The sequence below is a fragment of the Marmota marmota genome, unplaced genomic scaffold, assembly GCF_001458135.2.
Source record: "Marmota marmota marmota unplaced genomic scaffold, marMar, whole genome shotgun sequence".
NCBI classification, from domain to species: domain Eukaryota; kingdom Metazoa; phylum Chordata; class Mammalia; order Rodentia; family Sciuridae; genus Marmota; species Marmota marmota.
The window spans coordinates 47,635,881-47,652,401 of record NW_026000229.1 but is presented as its reverse complement, the minus strand read 5'-3'; the positions used below and the strand labels follow the sequence as shown (position 1 = coordinate 47,652,401).

The 16,521-nt window shown below is 33.4% G+C and overlaps 1 protein-coding gene and 1 non-coding gene across 2 annotated transcripts in view; one reads left to right on the top strand and one right to left on the bottom strand.

Moving 5' to 3' along the window:
- Positions 1-16,521, bottom strand: part of Gpr137c (G protein-coupled receptor 137C) — a 49,467-nt gene that overhangs the window by 4,405 nt on the left and 28,541 nt on the right. Inside the window, exon 5 of the mRNA XM_015480193.2 lies at positions 1,101-1,250. Within this exon, the coding sequence (XP_015335679.1) occupies positions 1,101-1,250 (150 nt within the window). The remainder of the gene's footprint in view (positions 1-1,100; positions 1,251-16,521) is intronic.
- LOC125613469 lies at positions 15,142-15,248 on the top strand. The gene has a single exon (XR_007344034.1). It is a non-coding gene; the product is annotated as a U6 spliceosomal RNA (small nuclear RNA).

The window sequence follows — 16,521 nt, the reverse complement described above, 5'->3', positions numbered from 1 at the left end:
AAAGCTGTTAATTTGTTCAATGCATCAGTTTATGAAAATAATTTTAATCTTTGGATAACAAGGAATGACCCAATTTTAGGCCTCATAGTCTGAAGAGAGTTGCTTAAAAGGGACTATTATTCTAGCTGCTCGGCTGGCACAATAGCACTCACCCTGAGTTAGACCTGTACAGAAATGTAACATGTTAAGTCACTCAGCTCAGCTGCTACTTAAAAATATACTTTCGGGCCTAATCTACATAATGAATTTGTTTCTTTTCTACTAGATGTTGAGAGAGGAAAATGGGAAAAGGAGTGAAGAGAATCTGCCACATGGAACCACATGTGAAAATTCCTTATCCCTGGAAAGATAAAATAAACATGATATTTCTAGGTTGCCTCAAATTCAGTACAAGGTTAAATTAATAAAAAGTATGACATATAATTATGTCAAACTGCACTTTCAGGAAGGGGATGGAGAATGTTGGGAAGTTGAATATGCACAGCTAGTGTACTGGCAATTACTACAGTAAATATCTGGATACCTAAGGAAATATGAATGCTTTCTAGTAAGATGGGTAATGCTATATTTTAAAGAAACTCACTATTTACACATCTAAAACAAAGCCAATATTAATTATATGGAATTCTTGGGAAGGAAGAGTTAATTTCATCCAAAAAATTAAAGATATGCCGATTGGCTAACTACAGGCGATTAATTCATGTAGTGTTATTTAAACATCATCTTTTTAAAAAGGTAAATTAGGTTTATGATCATCAGGCTTATGTTACTATTATTATTTACAAAAATAAAGGAAATACTCCTTTGAAAGTTCTTTCTGAAGGAAGAGCTTAAGTCACATGAAAATTAGGATATTTAAACACAGAGATTCTATAAACGTGTGCATATGTCAAACACTAAAATCTTCACTTGAATCTAATGTATGAAATATGATATGTCAAGAGCTTTATAATGTTTTGAACAACCAATAAAAAAAATAAAAATAAAAAATAACAAAACAAAACAAAAAAAAAAACAACACTAAAATCTTCTCCTAGCTAAGGCTAATTTAATTACCAATTATACTAATGGAAGATTGGCAATATGTGGTAGATACTTACCTTATCTGAAAGATTATCCCAGCCATAATTAAAAGGACTTTCTAATGTATCCTGAGATATGGTGATCACCACCAAATTATAACAAGCTCTGGACGAGTAGAGAAGAATGACTACAGAGCCTACGACAACTGTCTGGCACAGAGACATACCCTAAAAGAAACAAAATTCATCATCATGATGTTCTGCACATTAGTCATCACAAGCTATTTGTCCACAGCCCTATGGTCACCTCTTACAAAGCACTCCTAGAAAGCACTGAGTGGGTGCCTATTGAAATAAATTCTTGATATCTTGCTTTACAATTCCTATTCCTAGAATTACATGTTGTGTTTAATATGTGTAAGCTAATGTGTGTAAGTTCTTTGCCAACTTGCCAAATGGCAGCTGGAGGAAGATTTTGTTCTGCCAAGGTTACCTATTCCCTTAAGTAACATATGAATAGACAAATTGGCAAAAGATCTGAACTTTAATTAATGCTAATCAGATAGTTTAGTCATGAGAAATGAATGGAAAATAGAAGCATCAGTCCATTTGGTACACTTAATTTCTGCTACAAAGTAGGAGAGAGAGTCAGTTCCTCAGCTATTTATTCCAGTCCATTAGAGAGTGTATGTTAGTTTTCTATTTTGCCATTATGCGGATGATAAAATGATTGAGGCACTCAAATGTACTCAAATATATAACATTTTAAGCCCATAATTTTCACCATTTTTCCAAATATAGAAAGCCCTTATAACTTAGTGGTTCTCAACAGTAGTATGTACATTGGAAAAGAGTATACATATCACCTTTTGCAGGGATTCTTAACTTGGGGTTTTTATTTCAGTACAATTGGTTTCCTTTGTAATTCTATATATTTTATCTTATGCATTAAAAGCATTCTGAGAAATGACACCATTTTCAAAGAGATCCCTGTATGGTGTTTGCAATTTTGTATTTTGATTGTCTTGAGATTAAGGAGTGATTATGATATTTAGGACACAAGATCCAGGAATGGTATATGACCTGAAATTCGCAGGGGAGTCTTCCACATAGAAGAATTGTTCCCTCATCTTGTAACTTTCAAATATCTTCCTGGATATTCATGAAGATTAAGAACTGTTTATAATTATCTGGGCTGAATTTAACTCGGTTTTACATATAAACAAAGGTTTATATTTGCATAAACATATGCAATAATTTCCAGAAAAGACATATAATGTGTAAATAGAGGGAAATTTGTACTTTGTTTTGTTCAGAATTTTATGAAGAGTTGTTTGAATGTTTCAAAAAATCATGACATTGACAGCAATACTACTTGGTGTATGTGACCAAAGCAAAATACCTTGTAACATTCTGCATTTGCAACTGGCCCCTTCATGGTTTCTATGTCTAGATACAAATATCTGACTAGTATATCATGCCCCAAATCTATAATTGACATATTTATTGATAACCTTTTTTTTCTTATCTTACAACTAGAGTAATTATGTTGAATTTTATATGTGCAGAAGGTTAGACATTATTAACTTCAGGATAGAAACAGTTATGAAACTCTTACTACTAGAGGGGTGTACTGGGGCTAACATTGTTGAGAATTATTATCAAAAATGACTTCCTGGCACTTGCCTCACAGGTATGAAGCACTGGGTTTGATCCTCAGCACCACATAAAAATAAATAAACAAAATAAAGGTATTGTGTCCATCTACAACTAAAAATTATTTAAAAATTTTAGAACGTAATTTCCTTTATAATATATATTTTATACATTTTAGATGTACATTTTATACATTTGAAAGATGTTGACATAGTATCTTCTTTGAGCTCATTCACTTCCATAAATCTGAAACAATAAATGTTAACAACAAAAAAAGTTAATCTAAAACCAATCCAGATTTTTTTTTGAGATGAGGGTCTTGCTATGCTGCCCAGGCCTTCTGATATCTGGGACTACACATGCATACCACTACTCTCTGCTCAGGTGTAGTTTTAAAAGTACTATGCTATTGGGTCTGGGGTTGTGGCTTAGTGGCTTGCCTAACATGTGAAACACTGGGTTCGAGTCTCAGCGCCATAAATAAATAAATGTCCATTGACAACTAAAAAAAAATTTAAAATATTACTATGCTATTAAAGAAGAGTAAGGTAACAAGAACAAGAAAACAGAATTCTATAAGAATTACCTAAAATAACCATAAGAAGTTTATATTCACTACATTGAGAAATAAGATGATGGCTTGAAAGGATATGTTATACTATAGAGACCCTCTGCTTAAACTTGTAAATACTAATAAAAACTTTTTAAAAAGGTTGTAAGAAAACAAAGAATCATTGAATAAAACAAAACAACCGGTAGCTAAATCACATATGTAAAACAATGAAAGAAACTCATAGGTTTAAAAAACGAAATAAGATTCATCCTGCAAAATACAGGATTACAAAATGAAAAATAAGGCTTCAGCACCTGTGTAACCCCAATCTCTACCCAAATACATAACAGTATCATGGATACCCAAAGTTCCTGTATACCCCTTCCCATCAGTCAATGCCCCAGGTATAAACACTCCCCTCCTTCTATTCTGTGGCTTAGCTCAAGCTGCCTAGAACTTCATGTAAATGGAATCTCAGAAGGTGAACTCTTGCAGGTTTTGTTCTCTCCACGTTTTTAAGGTTTATCCATATGGCTGGATGTATCAGTAATTAGTTCTTTTTATTGCTGAGGTAATCCAGTCTTCCTGTTTGCTCTTGAGTTTCCTAGATTTAATGTTTGTTGTCCTGCATCCTAGAAAACTCCAAAGCAAACCAGAGAGTTAAATTATATGAATTCCCCTGTAGGACCATATGAGCTTGTTTATAGGACAGTTTATCAATATTTCTGTTAATGGATATCTTCTATGAACGTTCTTATGCAGGTGTGTGTGTGTGTGTGTGTGTATGTACTTTCACTTCTTTTGGGCAAATACCTAAGAGTGGAATCGCTGGGTTATAAGAGAGATATAAGTTCAGCTATATTAAGAAATTGCCTTTTTTTTCCCCAAAAGGGATGTTCAGTTTTACACTTTGAACAAAGTATGGGAATTCCGGTTGCTTCACTCAACTGGCCAGTCCTAGGACTCATATGGGGTTTCCAGTCTTTTTCAATTTTAGCTCTGCTAGTGGATGTGTAGTAATATTTTGGTCTGAGGTTGTCTTTCCCCGATGACTAAAGATGTTGTGTTATTGGCTTTTTATATATTTTCTTCTCTTTTTTTTTCTTTGTACTGGGGATTGAACCCAGGGACATATAACCACTGAGCCACATCCCCATCTCTTTTTATTTTGACACTGGGTCTCATTAAGTTGCTTAGGGCCTTGCTAAATTGCTAAGGCTGGTCTTGAGCTTGAGATTCTCCTGTTTCAGCCTCCCATGTCACTGGGATTACAGGCGTACACCACCTCGCCTGGCTTATATATCTTTTGTGAAGAAATCTACTCAAATCTTTTGACCACTTCTAAGTTAGGCTGTCTTAAAAAAATCAGAGTTGCAGCTGATTTTCATATATGCTGAACATCAGTTCCTTGTCAGATATGGGTATGTACTGCAAATCATTTTTGAAGTCTGTGGCTTCCCTTTGCATTTTTTGTTATCTTTTGACAAGAAATTTTAATTAAATCTAATTTATCAATTTATTCTTTCATGGTTATTACTTTCTATGACCTAAGAAATCTTTGCCTGTACTCAGGTTTTCTTTTAGAAACTTTTGCCTTTTTGGGGGAGGCGAGAAAGGGTAGTATTGGGGATTGGTTGAATTCAGGGTTGTTATACCACTGAGCTTCATGTCCAACCCTTTTTATTTTTTAAGATGGGGTGCCCCTAAATTGCTGAGACTGGCCTCAAAATTGTGACTCTCATACTTCAGCTTCCCGAGTCACTGGGATTACAGGTGTGTGTCATAGCACCCAGTACTAGGAACTTTTTTAAGTACTCAATAGTCATATATGGTTACTCATACTGAATGTTAGAGGTAGAGAATATTTTCATTATCACAGAAAGTTCTATGGAAAAGCACCACTTTAAATATTTTACGTTTTTTGGTTCAATATAAATTTTGGAATCAATTTATCAATTTCCTTTTTGAAAACCACTTTATTGAAGTATGTACAAAAAATTGTACCTAATTAACATATACAACTTGTCAATTTCTATTTTTAAAAAAATGCATGGTAAAATTTTGGTGGGGATTGCATTCAATTTATACATCAAATTGAGGAGAACTGCCATCTTAACAATACTGCATCTTCCAATCCATGAACATGTCATATCTCTTCATTAATTTAGGTCCTTAATTTCACTCAGTAACATTTTGTAGTTTTCAGGATAGAGATCATGCTTGTTTTGGGAAAAAAATAATCCAATGCTTTTTAAAAAATACTATTGTAACTGTTTTTTGAATTTCATTTTCTATATGGTATATTAAAAATATAATGAGTTTTTACCTGAGCACTTGCTAAATTCACTAATTTTAATGGTCAATAGACTCTTTAAGATCCTTATGTTCTCCATAAACACCATGTTTCCTGCAATTAAAGATAGTCTTACTTTTTTTTAAAAAAAATTTAGTTGTAGATGGACATAATAACTTTATCTATTTTTTTATGTTATGCTGAGGATAGAACTTAGTGTATCACACATGCTAGCCAAGTGCTTTACCACTGAGTTACAATTACAGCCCCAGTTTTATTTCTTAATTCACAATTTTATACTTTTTGTTATATTATACTATAGAATGGAATAGTATTGGCATCCTTTCTTTGTTCCCAACGTTAAGGACAGAACATTTGCTATTTAAGTATGATATTGATTGTAATATCTAAGTAGAATATTGGCTATAAATTTTTTTAAAGGGTGCTGAATTTTGCTAAATGCTTTCTTTTTACTTCTATTGAAATGTTAATGTGGTTTTTCTTCTTTGTTCTCTTACTGTGGTGAATTACACTGACTATTTTTAAAATGTTAAACCAATGTGGCATTCCTGGACAAATCCCTCTTGTCCAGGAATGCAACCAGATTTTGAGTCTGTAAGTATAAGTGATGGATAAGATTCTATAATTTTTATTTATTTTGTAATATTTTTGTTAAGACGATTTTGGCACTGAGTAATGCTGGCATCATAAAACCTGTTATCACATGTTCCTATTTTTTAATAGTTTTGATGTTTTTTAAAAAAATATCTTTATTTTGTTTATTTATTTTTATGTGGTGCTGAGGATCGAAGCCAGGGTCTCTCACGTGCGAGGTGAGCGCTCTACCACTGAGCCACAACCCCAGCCCCAGTTTTGATATTTTTTATTAAAAATTTTTTCCCCCTTAGGAACAATTAGCTGAAACTAAAGGTTTCACACACACACACACACACACACACACACACACAGTGGTGTCCATTTAATCTGTCAGCTTTTCTGGCAAAAAATGTTCACAATACTAATTTTTCTTTTAATATCATAAGATTGAGAGTGGTGATCCCCTCTTTTATTCATAGAATAAGCATTTTGTATTTTAATCTTTTTTCTACAAATCAAATTTATTGATCTATTCAGAGTCAACTTTTGCTTTAATCTCTCTTGTTTTGTTTCATTGGTTTCTATTATTATCTTGGTCCTTCACTTATTTTTTTCTTTGCTCCCAAGTGTCTAAGTAGGAAATTCATGTCATTTTTATCTTTCTTCTTTTCTAATGTAGTATTTTAAGCTATAATTTTCCCTTCAAGCACTAGTTAGCTGCATTCCCACAAATTTTGATATCTTATATTTCATTAGCCTCCATTTTTATGTTTTCCCTTGTGATTTCTTTTTGCCCACGTTTAGAATGGTGTTGTCCATTTCCTTACTTATTGAGATGTACTGTTACTAATATTTACTTGCATCATGGCCAGAGAAGAACATTCTCAGATTCTAGTTTTGAATGTGTTCAGATTTGTTTCATGGCCCATTGTGTGATGTTTTGATGACCATTTTCATGATCAATTGAGAGAAATGTTCCTTCTCCAGTTATAGGGCATCAAGGTAGTGTTCAGATTTTCTATGTATACTGATATTGTTTTATTATCTGCTGAGGATAGGGTATTAAAATCTCCAACTATGATTGTTGGTTTATGTATTTCCCCTTTATTTCTCACTAATTTGGCTTCATAACCAATTTATGATTATGTGTTGATGAAACATTCCTCTTTATATTTGGTATATATTTATTGCTCCCTGATGAAATGTACATTTTCATATCTGGTAATACTCTGTTTTGGTCTATTTTATCTGATACTAATGTAGCCTTCTATGCTTACTGAATGCATAACATATTGATTTCCATTTTTAATTTTCAACCTATATATGTCTTTAAATATATTTCAAGTACATCCTAGGAGCCAGGATATAGATGGCCTTTAAAAAATCAATTTTGGTTGGGAGCTGGGCGCAGTGGCACATGCCTGTAATCCCAGTGGCTAGGGAGGCTAAGGCAGGAGGATTGTGAGTTCAAAGCTAGCCTCAGCAAAAAGCGAGATGCCAAGCAACTCAGTGAGATCCTGTCTCTAAATAAAATACAAAATAGGGTTGGGGATGTGGTTCAGTGTTTGAGTACCCCTGAGTCCAACCCCTGGTACCAAAAAAAAAAAAAAACAAAAAACCAATTTGGGCCATGTGTGATGGTTCATGCCTTGTAATCCCAGCAGTTTGGGATGCTGAGGCAGGAGGATTGAGGGTTTAAATCTAGCCTCAGCAATTTAGAGAGGCCCTGTCTCTAAACAAAATATAAAAAAGGCTGGGGATGTGACTCAGTGGTTAAGTATCCCTGAGTTCAATTTCCTGTACCAAAAACAAAGCAAAACCCAACCAACCAAACAAACAAAAAACCAAAGCCAGCCTCAGCGAGGTCCTGGTAATTTAGCAAGACCCGGTCTCAAAATAAAAAAATAAAAAGGGCTTGGGATGTGGCTCAGTGGCTAAGCTCCCCTTGGTTCAATTGCTGGTTAAAAAAAATAATAAATTTTGGCAGTGTATTGTTTGGGGCAGGGGTAGGGCATCTCACTATATTTATTGCCCAGGCTGTCCTGGATCTCCTGGATTCAGGAAATTCTTCTGTTTCAGCTTCCTCAGTAGCTGGGACTATAAGCCCATACCACCTGCCCAATTCTTGATAGTCTATTTTTTAACCAATAATATTTAATGTAATTAGAGATGTCTGGTTTAGAGCTTACATTTTACTTTGTGTTTTCTGTTTGCCCCTCTTGTATTTTGTTGTTAATGTTGCTCTAGGACAGAAGTTTTTAAAGTGTAGTCTAAGGACTAAATGTCAAAATCAAACAAAATAAAAACTACTTAAACTGAACATGGTGGTGTACACCTGTAATCCCAACGACATGGGAAACTAAAGCAGAAGGATCTCAAGTTTGAGGCCAACCTGGGCAATTTGGTGAGACCCTGTCTGAAAATTTAAAAAGGCTGAGAATATAGCTCAGTGGTGAAACACTCCTGGGTTCAATCTCCAGTACCTCAAAAAAAAAAAAAAAAAAAAAAAAAAAAAAAAAAGATAATGACTTTATTCTTTGCCTTTTCTTGAGTATAGTTTTCTGAGGCTACGTGATACATGATGACGTCATCTCTTTGTGTGCATGTTGTTCTGTGTTTTCTATGATTTCCGATACAGTGGAGTTAGGTTATAAATTTATATATATAAAACATTTTCAGAGATTAACTCAGTTTGTTCTCTGTAGTTTTACTGGGTTCTTACTGTTTCCATTATAGGACTATACCACTGAAACCCTTTATCATTTAACAAATTGTATTTTCAAATCCCCAAATTTTTCTTGCATCTACATGAAAACACAGAATACATACACAATGAGTTTTACAATATTTAGAATTTTCTTCAGAAACTTAAAACTCATTTGGTATAAAACTCATTTTAGAATTCAATATTTTACTTCAAAATGAAAAATAAAACCCCAGTTTTCATACTTAGGAATGGATCATTGTCTTAGGAATGGGAAATTATTATTTAACAGGTAGAGTTTCAGTTTGGGATGATAAAAATGTTCTGGAAATGGACAGTGGTGATGGCTGCACAACAACATGAATGTACCTAATATCAGTGAACTTACACTTAAAAATTGTTAAAAATTTATGTTATGTACATTTTAGTACAATTAAAAAAAATCTCTCAACACACAGCTACTCTCTCTACGATACTGAGAAAGATGAAAGTACCAGAGAGCTCTGTCTCAATGAGGGGAAGAATCTACTTTGAAGGAAATATATAAATAAAAGACAAAAATATTATGAAAGTTATGTTTCAATAGGCATCATAAATGTGAAGAATTTACCTTATTATGTCGTCTGTAACAGAACATTTTGAATACTATTATGGTCCAAGATAAGCTGCAGCATCGTTTGAAACCATTCAGAGCTTAAAGCAAAAGGAATTGAAAATTTAAGTGCAGGTGTGATGAATGCTTTAAACACCAAATATTGTTTTCACAATAGAAATGAGAAAGTCACCGGAAATTTTTTTTCAGGCTAAAAATGTAAATCATTTTACAGTGATATACTGTATTCTTCGTTATCATGCATTCCTAGTTAAAAAAATTCATTTAAGAATATCTTTGATGAAGCAGTGAAAATGTATTAAACATCAACCCTACAGTGTTAGTGTATTTAATATTCTGTGTGATAAGTTGTGCCCCTAATGCACTTCTGCTTTATGCTAAATATAGTGTTGGCCTTCAGGAAAACTATTTATGTGATTATTTGATTTGGAAGTAGACCTTTTTTTTCTTTCTTTCTTAGAACACCACTTTCTACTTGATGGACAATTATGGCAGACAAACAATGGTTATTCAGACTTGGCAGCTAGGCATGTTTGGTTTTTTTCCCCCAAAATAAACAAAATGAGACTATCACTTCAAAGAAAGAATATGGAAGTTTTTATTGCCAATGATGAAATTTGAAGTTTCAAGAGAAAATAGAATTTTAGGAAAGTTATACACACTTGTATCCATGATTGACAGATTACCCAAACCAGACTTTTCTGATGAGATGGTGTGATAGTAACACATGTGATTTTGGACATTTTGAAATGAAATATGCCAACATTTAGAAGATCTGTCACCACTCATGTCTAAATGATCAATGCATGATGTTACAGAATTGCTCAAAGTGCAAGATAGACCAATGGAGAGTTCACAATTTAAAATTCTACATGCCAACTGACCTTTACAAAACCTTGATTTCTGAGTTTTGGTGTAGTATTAAAGAAAATACCCACAAATATCTGAAAAGTCTATAAAATTATCTGTTTTCCATCTGCAAATACTGGAAAAGATAGGCTTTCTTCATGTACTTGAACATAAATGACATATCACAACATACTGAATGCAGGAGCAGACCTGAAAACCCAGCTGTCTTCTACTAAGTCAGACACTAAGGAGACTTGCAAAATGTAAAACAATGCTTATCTTCTCTTTTAGAAAATATAATTATTTTTTACAAAAGTTTTCTATTTATGGGCTGGGGTTATAACTCAGTTGGTAGAGTACTTGCCTTGCATGCACAAGGCCTTGGGTTCAATCCCCAGCACTACACAAACTTTTTTTTTTTTTGCTATTTATATTAACATGTAATGGGTCTATTATTTGAATTAAATGAACATTTTTATAATTTCTCAATTCTTATTTCTAATATGTTTGAGGTATTTGATATAATGTACATAAAAATGGATTTTTGGATTCTTAATAATTTTTAGGAGTATAATAGAGTATCAGGACCAAAAAGCTTGAGAAGCTCTATTCTAAAGATTATGACATATATTCTGAACTTTTTAAGTCTTATCCCTGCCCTTTATGCTATAGCTGTTATATGTAACAGAGTAGTAATATTACATCTACATATGTAAGCCTCATAATATTGTTACATTTTTTTCTTTGCACAGCCATATGTATTGTAAAGAAATATTTACCGATATATTTACTATTTCTTGTGTTCTTCATTCACTTCCAAAGAGCTGGAATCCAAGCCATTTTTCTCTTCATTTTGTAGTACTTTTCTTAACATTTCTTGTAGTTCAGGTATGCTGTTAATTATCTAAGTTTTCTTTTATCTGGAAGAGTTATTTCTCTATTTTTAAAGAATATTTTCATTGGAGCCAGGTGCAGCGGTGCACACCCACAATCTCAGCTACCTGGCAGGCTGAGGCAGAAGGTTTGCAAATTCGAGGTCAGCCTGGGCAACTTGGTGAAACCCTACCTCAAAATAAAAATATAAAAAGGAATGCAAATGTAGGTCAGTGGTAGAGCATCCATGGTATGGGTACAATTCCTATCATAGGATGTAAAAAAAATATTTTCACTGGATACAGATTTCAGAGTTAAAAGTTTTTTGTCCTCTATGCTCCATTATTTCTGATGAAAGGTGAGGTGTCATTAGAATCCCTGTTCTCTGATGTAAGTCTATAATTCATTTTTTCTCTAATTCTTTTTTAATTTTCTCTATATTTTCAGCTTGAAACAATGTGACTATGATGAATTGAGATGAAGTTTTCTTTATATTCAATCTTGACTGGGGTTGCTCAGCTTCTTGAAGTTATAAAATTGTCTTAACAAAATTGGAAAATTTAGTTCATTTCTCCAAGTATTTTTCCAACTTCATATTCTTGTTTCTTCTGGTTACACTAATTATACCTCTTATACCCTGAGGCTTTGTTCACTTTTTTATGATCTTTTCCTCACCTTCATATGTTCTTCAGATTGGATAATTTCTATTGATCTATTTTTAGTTCACTGGCTCTTGCTTCCTCTCCAATCTACCATTATGCATATCTAATGACTTTTTTTTTTTTTTTTGGCAGTACTGAGAATGAAACCCTGAAGCATTTCCCCAGCCCTTTTTTGAGACAGGGTCTCACAAAGTTGCTAAGGCTGGCCTTGAATGTGAAATCCTCCATCCTAGGCCTGTGATTTATTCATTTTTATTAGTTTTAAATTCTAGAATTGCCACTTGTTATAGTTTTGACTTGAGATTTTCTATGTATCCATTCAGGTGTATTTTTCTTTACATCCTTGAACATATTATAAAATATTTGCTTGATAAATCCCAAATCCAGGTCATCCTGGGGTAGATTAGGGGTTGTCTCCAGTAATTTTTTATTTTGCTTTTGACTCTAGGTTTTATTTTTCATTTTTCTTCATATACCTAGTAACTTTAGGTTGTGTTCTGGACATTGTGGGTGACATATTTTATAAAGTCTGGATTATGTTTTATTTCTCTGAAAAGTATTAATTTTTGTTTTAGTAAAAAAACAATCTTGGCTGGACTCAGATCCCAAACTCTGTCTCCCATGCATAGAGAACAGAAATCTCAGTGTAATTCATTTATCATTAATTGTACCATCTAGAGTATGTCTTGCACATGTGAAGGTCAGGTATCAGACAAAAATATGAAAGAGTTTATAGTCAGAATATGGGGCTTCCTTTGTTGAACTGTCTCATTCCTGAGATTTCCCATTTACTTTTCACTTGCAGTAGTTGCTAGAATTTTATCTTTTGATTTTTCAAACCAACGAAAGAGTAGATTTCTCTTCAAGTTTTGGCTGGCCCTTGGATGGGACCTTTCCTTAGGCTAAAAGCTATAAAAACTAGGAATCTCATTCAGTGTCATTTCCTTCTTCAAAATGTTGATCTCCAGTGCATTCAGTGCTTTTTATATTTTGTTCAGAATTTATCATTGCTATTTGTGGAAGGCTGATCCAATAGAAACTATTTCAGACTTTTTCAGAAGCAGAAATTTGTACATATTTTATCAAATTACCTCACAAATATTATTTCCATTTTGAAATGAAAATGCCCAACTAAATATTAAAAATGAGAAAACATTCCCAATTAAAAATTTAAAATGTTTTGATAATTATAAGACCTGAACAGTTTCACAAAGTTTCATGCTGCTAAGACACTTGATATTTGATCTCTGATTTCTATGATCCTGATGTTGCAGAGTAGATGGTTTTTACTGGGTGGACCATCTGGCAGTAGAAAAATGACACAATTCTGAATATACTAGCTAGTAGAAATATAAGGAAAAAATTACTTAAAAATTTAGGAATAGATAAATGATAAATGATATAAACCCAGTATAAGAACTGAGCATGTAGTTCAGTGGAGCACTGGATTTGGTCCCTATTATGGGGAAAGAGGGAACCCAGCAAAACAAGTAGGGACTTTTCAAATGGGACAAGTGTGTGGTGGATCAGTCCAGCAAAACTTGGGGTATTACAACCGGTGTAACAAAGGCAAATTTAAAAATATCTACATCTTGAGATGGATAAAGTAAATCCCAGTAAGTCAAGACATTATAACAGAATATTGGGAATTTGACAATCATACCTATTAAAGGAAATGGTGCAGCCTATATTTTCCATCATCTCCAAATTCTAGTTAAGTCCTGTTTCAAGGTAGTAGAAGAGCAACACTACTTGTATAGCTTTTCCTTAGTTATGAACTATATTACCATAGACCACTGCTTTAGTATTACAGGATTTGTTGGCCTGCATGAATGGTCAGTAATATAGTTAGGCTGAATGTTATCATGTCTCTGAAAGATGCTGCTGCTACCTCTCATCCAATACATTCAATAATAAAGATCACGGATAGAGTGAACATGGAACAGGAAGGTTTACATAGACTTGTGTGTCTTTTCCAGATCCACAGGGATTGGTTTCAGGACTACCCCCCATACCCAAATCTGTGGGTGCTCAAGTCCCTTATATAAAATAGTATAGCATTTTGGTATAATCTCCTGTATAGTTTGTCATGCTAGATTATTCATAATACCTAATCCAATGTAAACACTATGTGCTGTATTATTTATGGAATAATGACAAGAAAAAGGTCTGTACACATTCAGTATAGATAGAATTCTTTTCCCTCAAATATCTTTGAGGAAACAAGTAGATTTCACAGTTGGTTGAACTGGAAGGTGGAGAACCTGTGACTATGGAGGGCCTGGCTGAACGGAATTCAGGAGGGAAACAGATAACGTAGTGTTGCAAATTGCATACTGGGTTGGGAAAAAAATCTGATATTGAGTACTAGGCAATGATTTTTTTCTATATTCTTATCCAGATATAAATTGTGTATTCCCTGGCCAGCTATATGAGCTTAAAAGCTTTATTTTTATTCTCACCCAGTCTCTGAGGTCTTTAATAAAAAAGAATCCTAATCTGCCAGCACAGGGACTAAATATCTATTACTGATTTGAACCATTTTGTGCTCATGAGTTATTATATTCTTTAAAAGTGATATGTGTTCTATATTCTTATAAACATTTTTCCTAAAAGAAAAAATATTATAATAAAAAGATATATTAGCATATATTCCAATGTTAAAAATCCTAATTTTGATAAAAAGTAAATTGATGCAAATATACCACAAATATCATATAAAGGCAATCAGCAATTTAAAAACTTTTTTTTTGTGGTACTGAGATTGAACTAAGCTTTATAATGTATGGTAAGCAAGTACTCTGCCACTGAGCTATAACCCCAGCCCTAAAAAAGCTTAAAGAAAAAGACCAAAACTAACAATCATGCCAATAAATATAAATTATTTGACCCACCCTATAGAAAGAGTTGCACTGCTGGGTGGTGGTGCACACCTGTAATCCCAGTGGCTCAGGAGGCTAAGGCAGGAGGATCGCAGGTTCAAAGCCAGCCTTAGCAACTTAGTGAGGCCCTACGCAATTAAGCGAGACCCTGTCTAAAAAAATAAAAAGGGCTGGGGATGTGACTCAGTGGTTAAGCGCACCTAGGTTCAATACCTGAAACCAGAAAACAAAACAAAACAAAATGTCTTGCTAACTAACAAATGAAAAACAAATTCCATAATATTTTACTCAAGGAGATACACTCAAAATATTACCAACAGACAAAAAGTTAAAGGATGGTATTAAGTCTATTACACCAATGCAAACATAAGAAAATTGATATTATAGTAAAAGATACAGTATATTTCAGAATATCCATAAGTAAAAAGGCCATTTCAGTGCTTTCTTTGGCAGCACATATACCAAAATTGGAACCATACAGAAAAGATTAGCGAGACCCCTGTGAAAGAAAGCCAGGCAAATTTGCAAAGTGTTCCATACTTTTAAATTTCTGAGCATATAAAATACCCTGCCCTCCCGGGGCCTCCAATCTCCTAGGAGAGATAAACATAGAAGATTTTTAAAAAGAGGAGAGGATTTCATAATTATAACAAAATCTTCCAAAAAATTCTAAGAAAAACTAGGTACATATTAGATGAAATGTAATTAGAAACTTCAATTCTTAACAAAATCAAGGAGGAAAGGTAAATAGAGGCACATAAATTAAACTATTCAAAAGAGAAATCCTGTTCTTCAGGATTTTTATTCTTCTTTAGGGATCATTCTTCCTTTGGAGAGTTTGATTAAATATATAGGACTCCTCTCAAGTAAATTTTGCCAACATTTTCAGGTATTCAAGAACTCATTGAAGCTAGTAAACCATTGTTTAGAATCACAAAAGCTTACACTTTTAAATACTTCCTAAGTGGTAGGCATCTAGTAAACATTTCATATGCATTTCCATTTAATCCTCCCATCAACCTTCTGAGGTAGATACTACTCTTATCCTCATAGCAACTTAGGAGAACAACACTATCTTTATCTCCATTTCAGAGATGAGGAGAGTGAAGCTTAGAGATGATATTACTTGCCTAAAGTTACACAGCCCACAAGTAGCAGAGCTGGGAATTACATCTTCCTCTAATTCCAGGTTTCTACCTTTTAATCCTTATGATATACTTTTTTTTCCTCACTACAGTCTTTCCATATTAATTTAAAATAACATATCCAAAAAAGAAGTGCAAACATATCCAAAAGTATATTCAAATCAAATTTTAATGTAGACCACTCATTGCAAAAGAAAACTTGAAGTTATAGAGATACAAATAAAAAACAATTATAGAAACGTGTATGTGTGTTTGAGGGTGGATAAGACAATTAATGAGGTAGATCCAGAACCAAAAACAGGTATCGAAACGTTTATGCTTGATAGAGGTGAGCCACATATTTGCTTCTGAGAACATAATAGCCAGAGAAAAGAAGGATCTAATCAATGCTGCTTTTCCTGGTACTGAATATAGAAAAAGATCTTTTCTGGGGACATGTGTGGACAATATCCTCAACAATATACAATGATGATTTTAGAATAAATTTTAAAAATATTTTTTTTAGTTGTTGATGGGCCTTTATTTATTTATATGTGGTGCTGAGAATCAAACCCAGTGCCCCACATGTGCTAGGCATGCTCTCTACCACTGAGCAAAATCCCAGCCCTAGAATAAACCTTTTTTACAAGAAGTTTCTTACAAATAACTTGATTTAGGCCAAAGTATGATGTC